This window comes from Aquarana catesbeiana, linkage group LG02, assembly GCF_042186555.1.
Source record: "Aquarana catesbeiana isolate 2022-GZ linkage group LG02, ASM4218655v1, whole genome shotgun sequence".
NCBI lineage: Eukaryota > Metazoa > Chordata > Amphibia > Anura > Ranidae > Aquarana > Aquarana catesbeiana.
In genome coordinates, this window is record NC_133325.1 from 684,053,757 (window position 1) to 684,072,378 (window position 18,622).

The following is an 18,622-nucleotide window of genomic DNA, read 5'->3' on the forward strand; positions in this document are numbered from 1 at the left end:
CCCATTCTGTGGAATTCGAAGGACACAAGCTCCTAATATTCATGGATTACTCGGCACTGGTGTCCCGCAAATGAAAGGAATTCCAAGCGGTCTGCTCAGAGCTCTTTAAGAAAGGCATCCGCTTCACATTGGCGTATCCTGACATACTCTGCCTGCAAGCTCCTGATGGGAAACAACTCACACTCTACACTCCTGAAAAAGCAGAATCCTTCCTTCACTCCCTCACGCCCAGACCAGCGGCAGCTGATAAATTCACCAATATCATCAAACAGGGACCCAGGGAACAGAGAAGCCCCAGGAGTGATCCTCCTAAACGTCTAAAACCGACCACAACACCAGATCCAACTTATCAACACTGCTGAGCAGTCTTTTAACCCAGATATGCCTTCCGGTTTGTGGTATCTTTGTGCATCCTCCTACTCTAGGGGACAAACTGTAAGAAGATGCCAGCATACGCCAACAAGGCTGACTTCTCTTGTTGAAAGTCTAAAAATCCTTTATATAGATGTGACTCTTATAATATTGTAAAGTGTTTAATCTGCAAATCCTGGCTTAAATTCCACTTCCAACATATTCCACTAGGGGGAGCTATCTATAGTGGTATCCTTTAATTCACACCCCTATTATGCACACACATAAGAGGAGTTGTAACCGGGGTTACTCATTTATTTATTCTTTGTGCTTGCAGGCTAGCGGTATTACTGGAAGTGGAATTCATATGCGGAAAAAAGTGAAGTCATATATTTACACGGTTTACTATTTTAGCTTTATTCTTACTCTATTTTTACTCCTATCTCTTTCTCTCTCATTCGGTATGGGAAACAACCCTCCAAGCATTTGCCAAAACTGTACCTCTGTAACCTATGAGCAGAACATCCGATTCCCCTCACCAAATAGCGAGTGCAGACACCAAGGGATCTCCCCTTTCCATGTCCCACTTTACATCACATGAGAGTAGTTTCATGGAATGTTAAGGTAACATGTATTGTCAAAAAAGAGGATTATCCCCCATGTGGGTATTTTTAGCTGCCAACAGTGTTAGAAAAAATGTATACTAAAAAAGTAACGTAGTAAGTAGTTTTTATTTTCACAAAATATCAAAAAATATATTACTCTGGACATAAACAGTCAAAACATGAACTGTAGTACAAAAGTAATGATCAATAAAAACAGCGCCAATTACATAACAATATGCAATAAAAATACACAGTGACAATTGCACCATAGAAACGATAGTACATGAGTCTTGTCTGTAAGAATCTGATGCGTTTCGACCCCAGCGGGTCTTCTTCAGAGGATATAAATAGACTGTAAAAATGTTAACATATGTTAAAATGAAAGCCTACGGAGGCTACCATGGCTTAATATAATGCGACTGGTAAATATAGACACAATAAATACTGTTTATTGTTTCTTCTTTTTTCATCCTTTAATTTTAACATATGTTAACATTTTTACAGTCTATTTATATCCTCTGAAGAAGACCCGCTGGGGTTGAAACGCATCAGAATCTTACATACAAGACTCATGTACTATCGTTTCTATGGTGCAATTGTCACCGTGTATTTTTATTGCATATTGTTATGTCATTGGCGCTGTTTTTATTGATCATTACTTTTGTACTACAGTTCATGTTTTGACTGTTTATGTTCAGAGTAATACATTTTTTGATATTTTGTGAAAACAAAAACTACTTACTACGTTACTTTTTTAGTATACATTTTTTCTAACACTGTTGGCTGCTAAAAAACCCCACATGGGGGATAATCCTCTTTTTTGACAATTTCATCGAGGTGCGCAGCTATTTTTTGTCTTTTCCCATATGAGTGTTTTTTTTCTTCTTTTTAGGTAACATGTATTTACCTTGTAATGTGAAACACTCTGTTTTTTGTATTGTGAAACAGTCTACCTTGTAATTTGAAAAAAAAAAAACAATAAAATATACTTAAAAAAAAAAAAACTGAACTCCTGGGAGGTATGAAAAACACTTTTTAATCTAATGATGTGTTCCCCCAAACAATCACTATATAAAATTAGTTCCTGACTGTCTTGATTTTACCCTTTTTGTCATCCATTGCATAGTATTAATGTAAAATGTAATAAATTGTGGTCTTTCAGAAAAGCAGAACTCAAACAGGGAGAGGCAACACTCCAAACCAGTCAGGGCTCTGCACAGCGCACATGCTTACAGAAAGGGAGAGCACAGGGATGACCTCACCAGTTTTCTGCTGCTCTCTGAGGTCAAGTTAAAGGTTAGGGTGTGCCCAGGGCCGGTGCAAGGATTTTTGACACCCTAGGCGAAACCTCATTTTGCCGCCCCTGACTCCACCCCCTTTGCCAGTGTTAAATGGTTTGATTCAACCCTCTAACTGCTACATCTGCAAGACAGCTCGTTCTTTTGAAAAAACAACAGACTTACGAGCAGGATCACCCAGTGAATATAAAAGAGAAAACCTAAAAACAAAAAAACAAAACTAATGCAGCCACCCATCTAAGAATTGGTAAGCTGCAGTATAATATATACATCAATGTATAGGCAGATGATGGGAAGGAAGGAGTTAAAACAGGAGATAAACAGACTGGAGTAAAGCTACTTCCAGTGCTGGCAAGGAGGGAGAGAGAGAGAAAAAGAGAGAGTGAGGGGGTCAGGGAGAGAGGGAGGGAGAGAGATCAGGGAGAGAGAGAGAGGAGAGAGAGAGGAAAGAGAGAGAAGGGGGTCAGGGAGAGAGAGAGAGTGAGGGGGGGTTAGGGAGAGAGAGAGAGAAGGGGGTCAGGGAGAGAGAGAGAGAGAGAGAGAGAGAGGGTCAGGGAGAGAGAGGGAGAAGGGGGTCAGGGAGAGAGAGAGAAGGGGTCAGGGGGAGAGAGAGGGGGGGTCAGGGAGAGAGAGAGAGGGGGGGTCGGAGAGAGAGGGGGGTCAGAGAGAGAGGGGGGGTCAGGGAGAGAGAGGAGGGTCAAGGAGAGAGAGAGAGAAGGGGGTCAGGGATAGAGAGAAGGGGGTCAGGGAGAGAGAGAGAGGTCAGAGAGAGAGAGGGGGGTCAGGGAGAGAGAGAGAGGGGGGTCAGGGAGAGAGAGGAAGAAGGGGGTCAGGGAGAGAGAGAGAAGGGGGTCAGGGAGAGAGAGAGGGGGGGGGCCAGGGAGAGAGAGAGAAGGGGGTCAGAGAGAGAGGGGGGTCAGGGAGAGAGAGAGAGGAGGGTCAAGGAGAGAGAGAGAGAAGGGGGTCAGGGATAGAGAGAAGGGGGTCAGGGAGAGAGAGAGAGGTCAGAGAGAGAGAGGGGGGTCAGGGAGAGAGAGAGAGGGGGGTCAGGGAGAGAGAGGAAGAAGGGGGTCAGGGAGAGAGAGAGAGAAGGGGGTCAGGGAGAGAGAGAGAGAGAGAGAGAAGGGGGTCAGAGAGAGAGGGGGGTCAGGGAGAGAGAGAGAGGGGGGGTCAGGGAGAGAGAGGAAGAAGGGGGTCAGGGAGAGAGAGAGAAGGGGGTCAGGGAGAGAGAGATAGGGGGGCCAGGGAGAGAGAGAGAGAAGGGGGTCAGAGAGAGAAGGGGGTCAGGGAGAGAGAGAGAGGTCAGAGAGAGAGATAGAGGGGGGTCAGGGAGAGAGAGAGAGGGGGTCAGGGAGAGAGAGAGAGAGAGAGGGATGGTCAGGGAGAGAGAGAGAGAGAGGGGGGTCAAGGAGAGAGAGAGAGGGGGGGGTCAGGGAGAGAGAGGGGGGTCAGGGGGGAGAGAGAGAGAGAGAGAGAGAGAGAGAGAGAGAGAGAGAGAGAGAAAGAGAGAGGGAGCAGGGAGAGAGAGAGGGGGGTCAGAGAGAGAGAGAGAGGGGGGTCAGGGAGAGAGAGGGGGGGTCAGGGAGAGAGAGAGAGAGAGAGAGAGAGAGAGAGAGGGGGGGTCAAGGAGAGAGAGAGGGGGGTCAGGGAGAGAGAGGGGGTCAGGGGGAGAGAGAGAGAGAGAAAGAGAGAGAGGGAGCAGGGGGAGAGAGAGGGGGGGTCAGAGAGAGAGAGATGGGGGTCAGGGAGAGAGAGAGAGAGAGAGAGGGGGGTCAGGGAGAGAGAGAGAGAGAGAGAGGGGGGAGCAGGGAGAGAGAGAGAGAGGGGGTAGCAGGGAGAGAGAGGGAGCAGGGAGAGAGAGAGGGGGTGAGAGAGAGAGGGGGCAGGGAGAGAGAGAGAGAGGGAGGGGGGCAGGGAGGGAGAGAGAGATAGAGGGGGAGCAGGGAGAGAGAGGGAGCAGGGAGGGGGAGAGGGGGGTCAGGGGGGAGAGATAGAGGGGGCAGGGGGGGGGAGAGAGGAGGGGTCAGGGAGAGAGAGAAGGGATCAGGTTCTGGTCAGTGAAAGAGCTCACTCACTAGGAATGGTCCCCAGGGGCTCACTGGTTAATTCAGCAGTTTTTCAGTGTTGCTGTTCGCTGCTTGTATTTAATCTTCCCGCCACCTCCCCTTCACAGATGGAGCGCACAGGAGGGACGGGACTCGGGAGAAGTGTGAAGCTGCTCTGGGCAAACATGCTGGAGGCGATTGGACAGAGCACACTGGAGGGGCGGGACTCGGGAGAAGTGTGTAGCTGATGTGTCATCATGATCCCAGAGCGGACAGGGGGATTGCTGGACACATATCAGAGCGGAGAGCTCCCTGCTGGGGGGGTGGGGAGGCTGGGTGGTTGCTGGACACATGATGTCAGATCGGAGAGCGGAGAGCTGCACGGGGGGGGGGGCAGGGCGCTGCTGCACACATGCCAGAGCGCTGCCTGGTGGATACTTGCAACTTGCAAGCTCTTTGGACAGTGCTGGAGTAGAAAAAACAGCGGCCAGGCGCCCTAGGCAGCAGTGCGCCCTAGGCGGTTGCCTAGTCCGCCTAGTGGTAGCACCGGCCCTGGGTGTGCCCTGGACCAGGCTGTATTGCTAGCTGCAGTGTAGTCTACAGAGATGTCCAAGATCTGCTTTAAACTGTAAAAATATAGTACACCCAGTCCACTTGGATATCACTTTTGTAATAACATTTTAATTGAATCTGTATCTTTATAAGTGAATTGTTGATATTCAAGCACACTGGATGTGCTATTTACTATTTACAGTTTATAGCAATTATCCTTTTTGTTTAAAGTCTGCACCTAATTATTAAGAGGTATTACAGTACATAAAAAGGGACATTGGCTGCTTTGTCTAGCAGGAATGTCTGAATCACAACAATGGCTAAACTGAATGAGATATCCTTTTGCAGGTAAAAAAAAGTTGATATGCACATATTTGCAATACTTAGCTTTTAGCACAGAGTTCAGTTAAACTCTGAGTCAAATAACGCTTTATTCAGATGTTTTCAACTGAGTATAAGGCACAGGGTAAAGTAAGACAATAGACAAAATACTGAATTCCAAGCGAAGTACAAGATAACAGTGAAAAAAATACACACATGCTGAAAACAAATTAGCTGAACTAGCAGGCTCGGAGCCAGAGGCCGCACATAGGATAATGGAATTCATAGTGCAAGTACAAGCATGTGTATAGAAACAGAAACAATACAATGGGACAGGAAAGGGTTTTAGGAGGAGTCAAAGTGAAAGACAAAAAAGGGGGAGGATAATCAAGGATGAAAAGAAATGACCTGCATGGTCCCTGTATTTAATTAAAAAAAGGGTCTGAAGATTTTGAAAGTTCCAAAAATGCTCAGAGAGAGAGATAATCAGGGGGAAAGGAAAATCGCTGCAGGAGAGGTAGAATTCCAGTGGTCTTAATTTTAGAAAAGGACCCAGGAATTATTAATGCAAGGGAAACCTCAGAGACAGCTTGAATGTCACAAATACACATGGAATTGTACATGGAAAATACTTTTAGCCATAACTGTGAAATCAAGTGACAACCCCACCAAACATGCAAAAAGGAGCCTTCTTCTTCCATGTACCTCTAGCAGGTTTCAGGAGAAGAAGCAAACATGTATCTGGGGTCCTGTACCAAAATGACACAATCTTATCACTCTTCCCCTGGAAATATAAAGACATTGAGAGTTTGTGCATGAAAAGGAAACATTTTCTCCAGTTGTCCACTAAAAACAATGTATTCAAAGAAAGTTTCCCATTTAGATATGAATAGAGGATCCGTCTTAGAGGTCCCCTCGCTCAAAATGCCATATAACTGAGAAACGGTATGGTCAGGGTTAGAGGATGGTGAGAGGAAGTCTTCCAGGGGAGCTGATTCAGTGACAAACTAGGAATCTGTTTTAAGTCTATGTAAGAAGCCAGTGAGCTGAGTTGAGGGTAGCCTGTTATTGCCAGACAATAGAGATGGAAATGAGGAAAAAAAGTCCAAGCCCTAGAGATAGTATAGTCAGGAAGGAAAATACATATTTAGGGCCAGTGCTTCTGAGACAGGGTGGCTATCACAGCTGTCTATAAACCAGGTTTGAAGAAATTATTATCAAATATAGGTGTCAAAGAACCCTTATAGTTGGAGAATTTGTGAGGAGCGATTAATCTGCCCCATAGAGAAGTAAGAGGCTGGGCCACAAAGGGAAGGGAGGATGGATGGGGACGTTAGACAGAGGGCAGCCAGGGAAGTGACCGAAGGTCCAACGGAAAGATATCTTGTTCTAATTGGATCACTTATTTGTTGGGTGTTTTGATAGAACCAGTAAGAGAGTCTATTTAGTAGAGTGGCTTTGTGGTACAGTTCAAAATTTGGTAAACCCAGGCCACCCCCGCGCTTTAGGTTTTACAAGAATTGCCATTTTAAGACAGGGTCTTTTGGGGTTAGCATACAAATTCAGTGATTCGAGTTCGGCGTTGGGTAAAGAAACCCCTAGGTGGAATAATGTGAATCGTGTTGATTATATAAAGGAAACATGGGAAAATCTCCATCTTTAATGTATTGATGCGAATGAACCAGAAAAAAATTCAGTTCAGTTCAGATTTAAAAAGCTATATAAGCAGGGCCGGCGCTCCAACTAGGCGAACGAGGCAGCTAGGGCGCACTGCTGTCTAGGGGCGCAGCCACGGGCGCTGACTTCCCCATTAGCCTGGCCATGGAACACGAGGGGCCCTACATAGGGCTGGGGCACTGACTGACTCTCTAGAGAAAGCAACAGCCATGGAGGACATCCTTAATGGCTGTTGCAGCAGGGGTCAGCAGCAGCTCAGCCTATGAGAAGGGCACAAGGACAGCGGAGGAGGCAGGCACGAGGACAGCAGAGGAGGGGGGCATAAGGACAGCTGGGGAGATGGAGGAGGCAGGCACAAGAACAGCAGAGTAGGCAGGCAGAATGTCTCTGGACGTAGTAGCAATTCCCGCGGTGAGTTCGCTCACTAATCCTGTTGTAGTCACCCATGCGGCCTTAGGCAAGACTAACGACACTCCGCACCTAGGGGTGTTAGTCTTGCCTAGGGCGCGAAATAGTCAAGCACCGGCCCTGTATATAAGTGTATAGATATCAGGTTTTTAAACTCCTACCTTTGTGTGGAAATCCATCTTCGTGTTCAGAAGCTTCAAATAGATGCTACATAGCTGTCCATACCCGTCACTAAGATGCCCCTATAATGCACACAAATGGCAACCTTTAGAATTATGTTTAGGGAACTCAGTCTACACTTGTAGGTACTGTTGAACAAAATACAATATAGTATTGATTACTGGATCTCTGCTGATCTTGAATAGAAAATGTCTATCAAGAGAATGATTCTATCCTAATTTGAAGAAGTTAATTTTTAATTAAAAAAAAATTACAACAAAAAAAAGAATGTCCCACAGTATGGTTTTCCTTTCATGCACTGCTGTCAATCTACAGTAAAACAAATACAGAACCTGCTCTTTAAAGCAGAACCGGGACTGACACTCAACAAACAGAGAGGCACTTTAACAAAAGTGGATTTATATCAAGTGATATAAAACTAGTTGACAAAATGCTCTTACCCACATTCGGCTCATATCAATGAGCTCATTTTTGTAACGCAGAGAGTCTTTCAAAACCTGAAAACAGGGAATACATGAAAAGTATATCAGATAGGGAACTTTGTGAAAGCCATTGATGAGTAATTTTACATTCTGATAAAAGTTTTATGAATTTCTTGTAATCTAGATAAGTTACTCCAAGCATACGTCTCAAATGTAAAATAGCAGAAAACTCTAGTAGGTGTGGGGTTAGTTTGGAAAGTGAATACTGGTACACAAACATTTCTCATAGGACTTTGGCAGAATAGAGTAAATGTTTTAAAATACATGTCATGTATATGGGTATTCTAAGATATTTAATCTGGTAAGCGTACATGCTGTAGAATGCATTTCATACTCACATTGGGGTGACCATCTCGCAGCAACTTGTGAAAAACATGGCAGAATTTCCAGCAGAGAACTGCATTGCTGGACAGTGGCAGGCGGTTCACAGCTACCCAAAAGGTCTGAGCCCCCTTCTCATGATGTGTCCCCAAAATACAAGGTGGACTTGTGTTAAGAAAGCAACTCATATGCCTCAGAAAACAGAATAGCAATAATAAGAACTACTACTAGAAATAAAATGCAGTACAAATACATTAGCATTGCACACAATTAACTTTGGGTTGTGATAAGGAATTGCTGGGCTATTACTCCTATGTCCACATCACCATTTCTTTGTATAGTTCCAATGTAAAAAAAAAAATGGAGGCCACAACCCAATTTCCTATACCACAATAAAACATTATTGATCCAGTGATCATTCTCCGTCTGCCTGAGTTCCTCTGGTGTGCATCACTCAGGAATGAGCTTACTCATACTCGGCAGTTAAAGCCCAATTGAACGTTCATTTTAAATCAGCAGAATATACTCCAGGTACATAAAAAAAAAAAAAGTTCAAATTCTAAAAGTAGAAAGGCCTGTCTGCAGCCTGCATGCTGCACAGAAGAATTCCTTGCTTGTTTTGTGAAAGCAATGGTCTCTCTGAAGATGTCCAACACATCCATTGCTAAGTCAGAGCTAGAGTCTCCAATCAACAGGGATCATGTAATTTGTCAATTCCATAGGTATAGGTCTGATGTAGAGGGCATGTCAGACCTCTGCAGAGAGACCAATGCTTCAATACACAGAGCAAGCATCCTTAAGTGTAGCACGCTGGCTTTTTTTTACTCAGGTTGTGGCTGCCTTCTTAAGAAAGCGAACTATAAAACTTTGCACACCTTTTGTTTTGATGCACAAAACCTGGGTTAACAAAGGTGTCAATAAATTGACAGAGTCTACTAATCATAGTTGTGAGAGAACTGGTTTGGATCATTACAAACTTTCAATACTGTCCTCAAAGCTATTCCTGGTCTCAATAAAAAATAAGGAGTACATTATGTAAAAATAAGAAGTGTGTTTTTTCCCATAGCAACCAAGGCCGCACTCTTTAGATTTGAAAATTTAAAAGAATGTGTGTCAATGCCGCTGCAAGCATTTAAAAGTATCTTGAAAGTATTTTGCATTTGTACTCCTGGAGTTGCCCTCATGATGATCTATTGACATTACGCAAGCGTGTTTTTAGCGTTGCTTATACTGTATGTGTTAAAAGGCACATCATTCATTGATCACCCCCCCCCCCCCCCCCCCCCCCCCCCGTGAGGGCCACTGTAAGATTACTGACCCCGAATGTCGCCCTGACCTTGCAAGCCTCCCGACACCTCTGACACGCTGGGATCGAACATATTTCAAAGTGATAATGCAGTTACACAGACACCAGACTGTAGCAAGGTAAACAAGTATTTTATTTAAGATTCTCAAAGCAGATAAAAACAAGAAAAACTTAGGCAGATATCTTTCAGTGTTAGACTCTTACTCTTGGTAAATAGTGTTGGCCGAGCATAAGTTCGGTTCGAACATTGTCTGTTTGCCCATTCAGCCAACACCCAAACTGGCAGGGTGTTTGACCGTTTATTTGGCCCGCTGAACACCCCACAATGCACTGCACGCCACACAGTGCATTCTAAGCCCTAATTGGCTGAAGCAGTGAAGGCTTTGCCCAATCAGGGCACAGAACACTGTCAAAGTCATAATTGGAGAAACTCCTAATGACTTAGGCCAATCATGGCTCTTTGCTCATAGACCCACCCCATACTATAAAAGGTTCCCAGAGGAGCCATTTGCAGTGTGATATTGGAGTAAAGATAGATAGAACAGGGCTCTGTTCACTGCTACTAGTTAATGTGCTATTGTGGTTCTATTGTGAGTGTACAGTGTCAGTATAGTGTAAATATAGTGATAGTGCAGCGTCAGTGTAGTACATCTGTGCAGTTTTACTGCAGTATATTGAAGTGTGTCAGTGTAGTGTGTCAGTGAATGTAGTGCGTCAGGGCAGTTTTACTGCAGTATATTGAACTGTGTCAGTGTAGTGTTTCTGCTGTTTTACTGCAGCATATTGCAGTGTGTCAGTGTAGTGCATCTGTGCCGTTTTACTGAAGTATATTGAAGTGTGTCAGTGTAGTGTGTCAGGCCAGTTTTACTGCAGTAAATTGTAGTGCGTCAGTGCAGTTTTACTGCAGTATAATGAAGTGTATCAGTGCAGTTTTAATGCAGTATGTTGTGCGTCAGTGTAGTGTGTCAGGTCAGTTTTCCTGCAGTACATTAATGTGCGTCAGTGCAGTTTTACTGCATTATATTGTAGTGTGTCAGTGCAGTTTTACTGCTGTATATTGTAGTGCATCAGTGCAGTTTTACTGCAGTATATTGTAGTGCCTCAGTGCAGTTTTACTGCAGTATATTGAAGTGTGTCAGTGCAGTTTTACTGCAGTATATTGAAGTGCATCAGTGCAGTTTTACTGCAGTATATTGAAGTGCATCAGTGCAGTTTTACTGCAGTATACTGTAGCATGTCAGTGCAGTTTTACTGCAGTATATTGAAGTGACATTTCTGTCAGCGGCAGTCCTCAAGTTAAAGTGTATCAAACATCACTTTCCATTGATTAAAGTGCATCCAATTACATATTTCCCCATCTCTATTACATTTTGGTAAGGAGGAGGAAAGTGAGGGTGAGGCACAACCCCAATGAGGTAGGATGTCCTCCAGAGGCAGCCATCAAGGAAGAGTAGAGAGCAGCCACCCTAGTCCATCAGATTGTGGAGCCCATATCTCAGTCTGGGCCTTTTTAGCACATGTGCAGCCGATCGCACTGTTGCAGTTTGCAAACTTTGCCTCAAGCAGATCAAGCGTGGCAAAAACACCAGCCATTTGGGTACCACATGCTTGACAAGGCATTTAACCTCCCACTACTTAGCCCGTTGGCAAGAGCCCCTGACAGCCACACTTATTTTTAGATAATATACTTATTTTTGATAAATGAGACCAGGGACAGCTTTGAAGCTCACAGCTGAAGCTTGTCTTCACCAAGCTCTACATTTTAGTGAGCAGAGAGTCAAGTAGCTGTAGCCGCATAACATGGGAGCTGTGTTTGCCTGGGTCTATCACTGTCTATTGGGTTATTCTAGAATATGTTTTGGTTCTGCATTTTCTTTTCGGTTCTTTTCATGAAGGATGCTATCAAATGAGCAACAGAGGCAATGAGTCTCTGGGAAGACTCCCTTTTCTAACAGTCCTGGTGACCATGGTCATGGATTTAGCTGTTCTCTATTTAAAATCAATGTTTTAGCTACTACATATAACTCTTTAATGACATTTATTTTATCCCATTTCAGATGCAGCAAGCTCCTGAAAATGCTTCTGGGCAAGTTTCTTTTCACATAATTCATTTTTTTCTCCTTTAGATACACCCAGAAGCTTACAGTAGGCTTAGTCAAGAATACATGGACATTTACATCGCTTAGCAAATGGTCACTGGCAATAAAAAAAAGCACCAATGCTCAATGTCAGGATGAAAAACAGAAGCTATGGTTCATAGGCAAGGTTCTTATATGAATTTAAATAATTAATTTCAATGCTGGTACCCTATAGTTTAAAAAAAGGAAAACAAAGAATGTTGTATCCCAGAAATTAGAACTATTGCTGACACTGCAATGTAAGGCTACAGTCACAGTTGGCAGTTAGCAGAACACAGTGTCATATCTGCAACCCGGGAGGAATTGAGCCCTTGTAGCTTCCACCAGGAAGACCTCAGATTACCATATCTGAATCACAGAAAAGTCACAAGGAAATGTGGAAATGAAAAGTTGGACAGGAAATGCAACCAAATGAGTGTTTTCCGAAAAAAGGAAATTAATCATTTTTGTCTGCTGAGTTCACTGGTAATGACAGCATCATCATCAACAAACTTTTAACTCTTTAACATGCTAATGATAGTAATCCCCATCTAATTTACCGATTAACCCTAATAACCCAGATAGCAAGTAATTGTGCTGCAAGTTTGAAAATGGCTTGTAAGCTCTTGCTAGACTTGCCAGGCTTCACGAGTTTGTTGCACAATTGCAGCAAGTCCGCATTGCATGACTCCAGATCAAGTTTCTTTGCAAACATTCTGCAAGTCTGCTGCAAGTTCTGGTTCACTTATGCTATGTAATAGTTATCCCACCACAGGGGCCACTGTGGCTGAATTTTCATCATTCCTCCCTGCTGTGTGTAAGGTTTTTCTTTAATTGGTGCTGAGGTGTGGTGTGCAGAGAGGTGAGCGATATCCATGAGATCTGATATGGAGTTCAGAGAGGTAGAAATCAATGAGTGACTAACCCTAACATCCCATTGGTGAAGCACAATTAGGAATGTTTTATTTTTCCTTGTTTATATTTATATGCTAGCAGCTCACCTTAACTGCTTGCCGCCTGCCCACCGTCAAATGACAGCGGGGTGGTGCGGCTCTTGTTCTGGGACTTCATATGAAGGCATCCCAGGACGACCACTCTCGCGCACCCGCGGGGGCACGCAGCGCAGCGATCGCGGCCGCACCATGTTGCTAGGACACCGCTCAACCCCGATCTCTGTAAAGAGCCGCGTCCGCGACTCCTTAACCATGTGATCGCTGTGTCTAATCACAGCCAGTCACATGTAAACAAGGAAGTGCCTAACAGAGTGTGAGGAGAGGAGAGCCAATCAGCTGCATCTCCTCACAAGGGGGCATGTAGGAATGTAATCAGGGCACTGATCATCAGTGCCCTGATTACAATAGTGCAAAAAAATGTCACAAAGCAGTACCCACAATTGCCCACCAATGCCAGAAATCAGTGCCCACCACTGCCCACAAGTGCCACCAATCAGTGCCCATTAGCGATGCCAGTCAGTGCTGGCAATCAGTGCCACCTATCAGTGCTGCCCATCAATGCCCATCGCTGCTGTCAATTAATGCCCATCAGTGTAACCCTTCAGTGCCACCCATCAATGCCCATCAGTACCGCATATCCATTCCACCTATCAGTGCCCACCAGTGCCGCGTATTAGTGCCCAACAGTGTCGCCTATTAGTGCCCACCGGTGCCACCTAACAGTGCCCATCAGTGCCGCCTATCAGTGCTTATCAGTGCCACCTATCAGTGCCCATAAGTGCAACATATTAGTGCCTCCTCATCAGTGCCACCTAATCAGTGCTCATAGGTGCCGCCTCATGAGTTCCCATAAGTGCCACCTCATCAATGCCCACCAGTTCAGCCTATCAGTGCCGCCTCAACAGCGCACATCAGTGAAGGTGAAAAATTACTTAGTTACAAAATTTAATGACAGAAAAAAAACTAAAAAACATTTTTTTTTTCAACATTTTTGGTCTTTTTTTTTTTGTAAAAAATAAAAAACCCAGCAGTGATTAAATACCACCAAAAGAAAGCTCTATTTGTGTGAAGAAAATGATAAAAAATGTGTTTGGGTACAGTGTAGCACGACCGCGCAATTGTCATTCAAAGTGCGACAGAGCTGAAAGCAGAAAAATGGCTTGGGCAGGAAGGGGGGTATATGTGCCTGATAGGCAAGTAGTTAAACAAAGACCACAACAGGTCTAGTGGTGCTTTTAGGAGAGGAGAGTGGAGTGGAATGTGATTTTCCATAAAGGATCCATATATTAAAGCCTTGTCAGACAAGCTGTGGATTTCGATGCAGGCGAGGAGAGGAGAGTGGAACGTGAACTGCCATTAAGGATTTGTATACCAAAGCACCACTAGACCTGTTGTGGCCTTTGTTTAAGGTGAGCTGCTAAGGCACACTCCTGGTGGATGCCAGGATGGTGGGAACAATTGAGTTCACAACTTTCAAGAACTGTTTTTTGAGCACGTGATCTTCACATCTCATCACTTTTTGATACACTTGCACTTTATTATTTGGGACTTACTTTATTGTTTTTTATGCAAAATTGGATAAATACCTGCTTTTGATTTGAGCACTTTTATCACCGTTTCACATATTATCGCATATTATTGTATTTTTTTTTTTTTAATTAGGGATAGTCATTTATGCATATTTGTCTTTTTGCTGTTTAGCTTCTTTAATTAGTGCACTTTATCACTGTTTCACATAGTATCGCATATTACTGCAATTTTTGTTTTGTGGTTTTTTTGTTTTTTTTTTATTGTATTTTTTTTTTTTTTTTGAGAATTGTTCTTTTTCATATTATAATTGTTTTTTTTTTAATGTTTTGTTAAATGTTCACACTAATAAAAAAAAAAAAAACTAAGATGTAATCCAGTATTATGTATTGATTTTATTCAAATATTTTAATAAAGATCAGTTTTGTCTTAATGCATTATTCAGTGAACTGAGGTACATTTTTTAGGGAAATGGTAAAATATAGGCCAAAAAAGCTGAACTAAAAATATTTCATATATATTTTGAGAGCTTTTTTTTTTTTCTACTTCAGCCACTTTGACTTAGATTTTGCAATTTTTCTGATAATTTAGCTTTCTTCACTTATTAGTGAATAGACTGGATAAAAACGGACACTTGGACAAACAACAAGAAAAACTAGTGCCAAAGATATTAAGGCTCGGTTTCCACTAGTGCGACTTGTCATGCAACTTGGGACTGCAAAGTCGCATTACAAGTCGTACACCATGATTTCCAATGCGTTCATATCTGTGCGGCTTCAAGTCGCAGTGACTTCAACATAGTCTCTGCGCTACTTTGGTCCCACTTTGATGCGACTTGAGGTCTATAGACCTCAGGAATACACAGGCATGGCTTCAAGTTGCATCAAAATCGCTGCAAAATCGTGCTATTTTTAGGTTGCAATACCAGTCAGTGTTGCCAACCGTCAGTATTTTTACTGGTAGCCAGTAAAAAACAGGCAATTTTCTCCTCCCAGTAAATGCCAGTAAAAGTAAAAGATTGCCAGTAAAAAATATGGCTGTGATGCTCGGCTTGGTCCAGAGCCGGCTGAGACCATCTGAGTGCCTATTACAGTGTGATTGGGCGGCTCTGGCGGAGGCGGTGCCTGAGCATGTCATGTGATGTCATTGTGCAATGGAGCCAAGCAGAGCGGCCAGGACCTTGTGTGCGAGTCTGCAGTATGGGAGCAAGGCAGGCTGGGAGCAGTGCTGTTTAGACTGGAGTGGACTGGAGGGATCACTTGGCTTGGAGAGAGACTTTCACTGAGACTGTGACTCAGGAGGGGACGTGTCAGTGAGGTCTCATCATCATCTGTGCTACTGCACACTGCTGTCAGCGTCACCGTGAGAGTCAGTTTTATGTGTGTGTGCCGCCCATTCTAATTTCTTACCCTCCTGAGGCCTGTCCCTGAGCTACCTACTTACTATAATTGAAAATAAAATAAGAAATATGTTTTTTTCCTTATTATCTACCTTAAATCATATTGCTAATTGCATATTGTATTTGTTTGTAGTCTAAATACTCAAATTTGCACTTAAAACTGTAATTTTGGACATGATCACAGGTGCTGAACCAGCCAAACCAATCTCCACCCTCTACTCATCCATCCGTCTTCCCAACACCATAGCCTTGGCCTATACTGCTAAGACTAGATGGGAGGTGGACGTTGGAATAATTGAGGATGAGGATTGGGATGAAATCTTGGAAGACGTGAAAAAAGTCTCCCCCAAACTGTCGGACCGCCTCACGCAGCTGTATATTATACATAGGACATATCTGACTCCTCAGAGGATAGCGCGTTTCAAACCCATGTATAATTCAGGATGCCGTCTATGCGACCACACCCCAGGCTCCTTCTATCACCTTATATGGTCCTGCCCAACTATCCAAGCATTCTGGATACAAGTGATACACTTCCTGCATGATCAGATGGGCTCTCCCGCTACCCTACACCCAAAAATGTGTCTACTCGGTCTGCATTAGGGTGCGCACCCCAAAGATCAAACACACATGCGTGTGTGTGATATATTATATATACATACAGACACACACACTCTTATGGTAGAGCCGGTACAGTAAAAGAAGTACGGTAGCACTTCATGAATGGCAGAACTTGTCAGAGGAGATATTTCCCATCTCCCTGCCTGCACACAGAGCGATAATGCTAATGCGCTTGGGGTGATTAGGGTGTGACCAAGCACACCTGGCACACACCCTGCGCGTGCCTATGATCACCAGTTAATTGGCAAGTAAAAAGAAGCAAGCAGCGCAAATCTATAATCCCACAATCTGGTGATAGTGAACCCACTGCTATTAACCTGCTCTTACTAGAGACTTGCCACGCAAATTTGCTACAAATTGGAAAAGTGTCAACTAGAACTTGTGCTTCAGTGCTCTGCAAGTGTACAACTTGCCAGGGAAGATGTGCAGCAAATTCACAAGACTTACAATTCAATACTGCCACAAATATGTGGCAAGTTATCCTTGCTATCTGGGAAACTACTTGAAGAATTTTAAATAAACTTTAACATCAGCAATATTGAAGGATTGCATTGATCTTCACCACCAAGAGAAACAATGGATCGTGCCACAACTGAAGTCTATACAATTCACTGAACACAGTTTGAAGCGAGTAGGACATTTTGAAAATGATAAGTGAGTGGGAATTATGGCATGATGTAGACACTTTAACTGAACAATACTTTTAACGCTCAACTCCGAGCAGGGTACCATGTATATAAAAATCCAAGAAGCATCAGGATCAAAAGTAGATTGGTTTGGAACTACCAGATGCACAAGGGTCTCAGACAACTAGAGTCTCATACCAGATTTGTGTATCTAGAAGTAATCATGTAGCGTTCTCTTTAATGCCCGGCCTTGTGTTAGGTTGACTAATACCGTATTCATTGATGTACAACACGCTTTGGCATATAAAACGCACCCCAATTTAAGAGGGATGTTTCAGGAAAAAAAACCTCAGTCCCGTCTCCACCATCGGCATTAGACCAGCTCCTGTGATAGACAGAACACTGGTCCAATGCCGGGGCTGGAGGCAGCACTGTTTGTGTGACGTGCGAGCCAAGTTAGAGCCGAGTGAGAGTGAGCGGAGAGCAGAGTGGAGAGGAGACAACAGCTCAGTGATTTCCAGGGGCACTCGTCCCCCTCCTAGGTACGCTGTCGGCGTATAACACGCACCCACGATTTTCACCCTATTTTCAGGGGGAAAAAGTGCGTGTTATACGCCGATAAATACTGTACTTACAGGGAGCAAAGTAACTCCAGGATTCTAGGCTGGCAAAGAAGCAGAGATCTATGGCCAATGTTCTCAATGAGACACGTGGTATGATTAGTTGCCACAGGATGGGGCATTGCACAAGCTGTAAAGGCAACAATATGGTACACTAGACTCCAATGTTGCCAGCAGACACAAAGCAGTATCAAGGGAACCTGTGATTATACAATCTGGTTTTGTTTTTATTTCTATAGTGAGCGACATTAAGGGTGACCAGAGCACTTAACCAACCACAAAATTTTGTTATGCTGGCAGGTTAAGATACATGTTATCTTCTTGGATCACTCAGGATATCCCTAACAGAATCTCTATCTTCTTCCAACTTCCTTAGTCAAATGTTCCTCCCCCAATGGATTCTCCATAACTTATAATAAATAAATTAGTAGTTGGCTGAAATAATGATATCCTAATGATGGCATCCTGGGAGGAAGAACAGACACAAAATACAGCAGGAAAATCCTACTAAACTAAATCCTACTAAAGCCTTGTCAGATTATTGGATGAATTTTTGTCAGTTTTTTGTCTGATGTTAGTCTCAAATTGAAAGTGAAGAGGGTACTCACTATCAGAAAATTTTCGGACGGCAGAATTCAATATCAGAAGTGATGTAATGTGTTGAATTGTTTTGTATGTGTTCTTTCATTTCTGAGCATGCCTAGTCTTGCTCTTCAGATTTTTTTTTTTTGTCAGAAAACTGTACTAATGAAAAGAAAATCGGACGTTGCGGTCACATCAGACAAAAATTTTCAAGCCTGCACATTCAGTTTTTGTCTGCCGACAATTCGTAATCGGTGGTCAAAAGCAGCATACTAGCGATCAGAAAATCGGCAGATCGTTCATCGGACGAAGTTTATCTTCAGATTTTCTGACCGTGTGTACAAACTTTAAGAGCTATATGAATGTTGTGTGTGAGCGAAACCATTGTTTCTTATGTAAACCTATAATATGTCAGTATAGGGTGGGAAGTGAGAGAAAATCTCTCCAAAGTGAGGTAAACCCCCTCCCAGGCAGCTGCCATTAGAATAAGTGTCCCTCCTGCAGGATTTTACCCTCACCTTTTATTGACCGCTATTTTTTTTTTTTTTAATTTTCCCTCGCTTGCAATGCCAGTGGTCACCAGGATCAATAGAGAGAGTAAATCAACCCAGCAGAGACACAGAGATCAATC

The 18,622-nt window shown here is 43.5% G+C and overlaps 1 protein-coding gene across 2 annotated transcripts in view; it reads right to left on the bottom strand.

Moving 5' to 3' along the window:
• Positions 1-18,622, bottom strand: part of HIP1 (huntingtin interacting protein 1) — a 224,296-nt gene that overhangs the window by 119,077 nt on the left and 86,597 nt on the right. For both annotated transcript variants that reach the window (XM_073616751.1, XM_073616750.1), the window contains exons 3-5: positions 8,258-8,400; positions 7,878-7,934; positions 7,419-7,499 (exon numbers count right to left, since the gene is read on the bottom strand). In XM_073616751.1, coding sequence (XP_073472852.1) covers positions 7,419-7,499; positions 7,878-7,934; positions 8,258-8,400 — 281 coding nt within the window. The remainder of the gene's footprint in view (positions 1-7,418; positions 7,500-7,877; positions 7,935-8,257; positions 8,401-18,622) is intronic.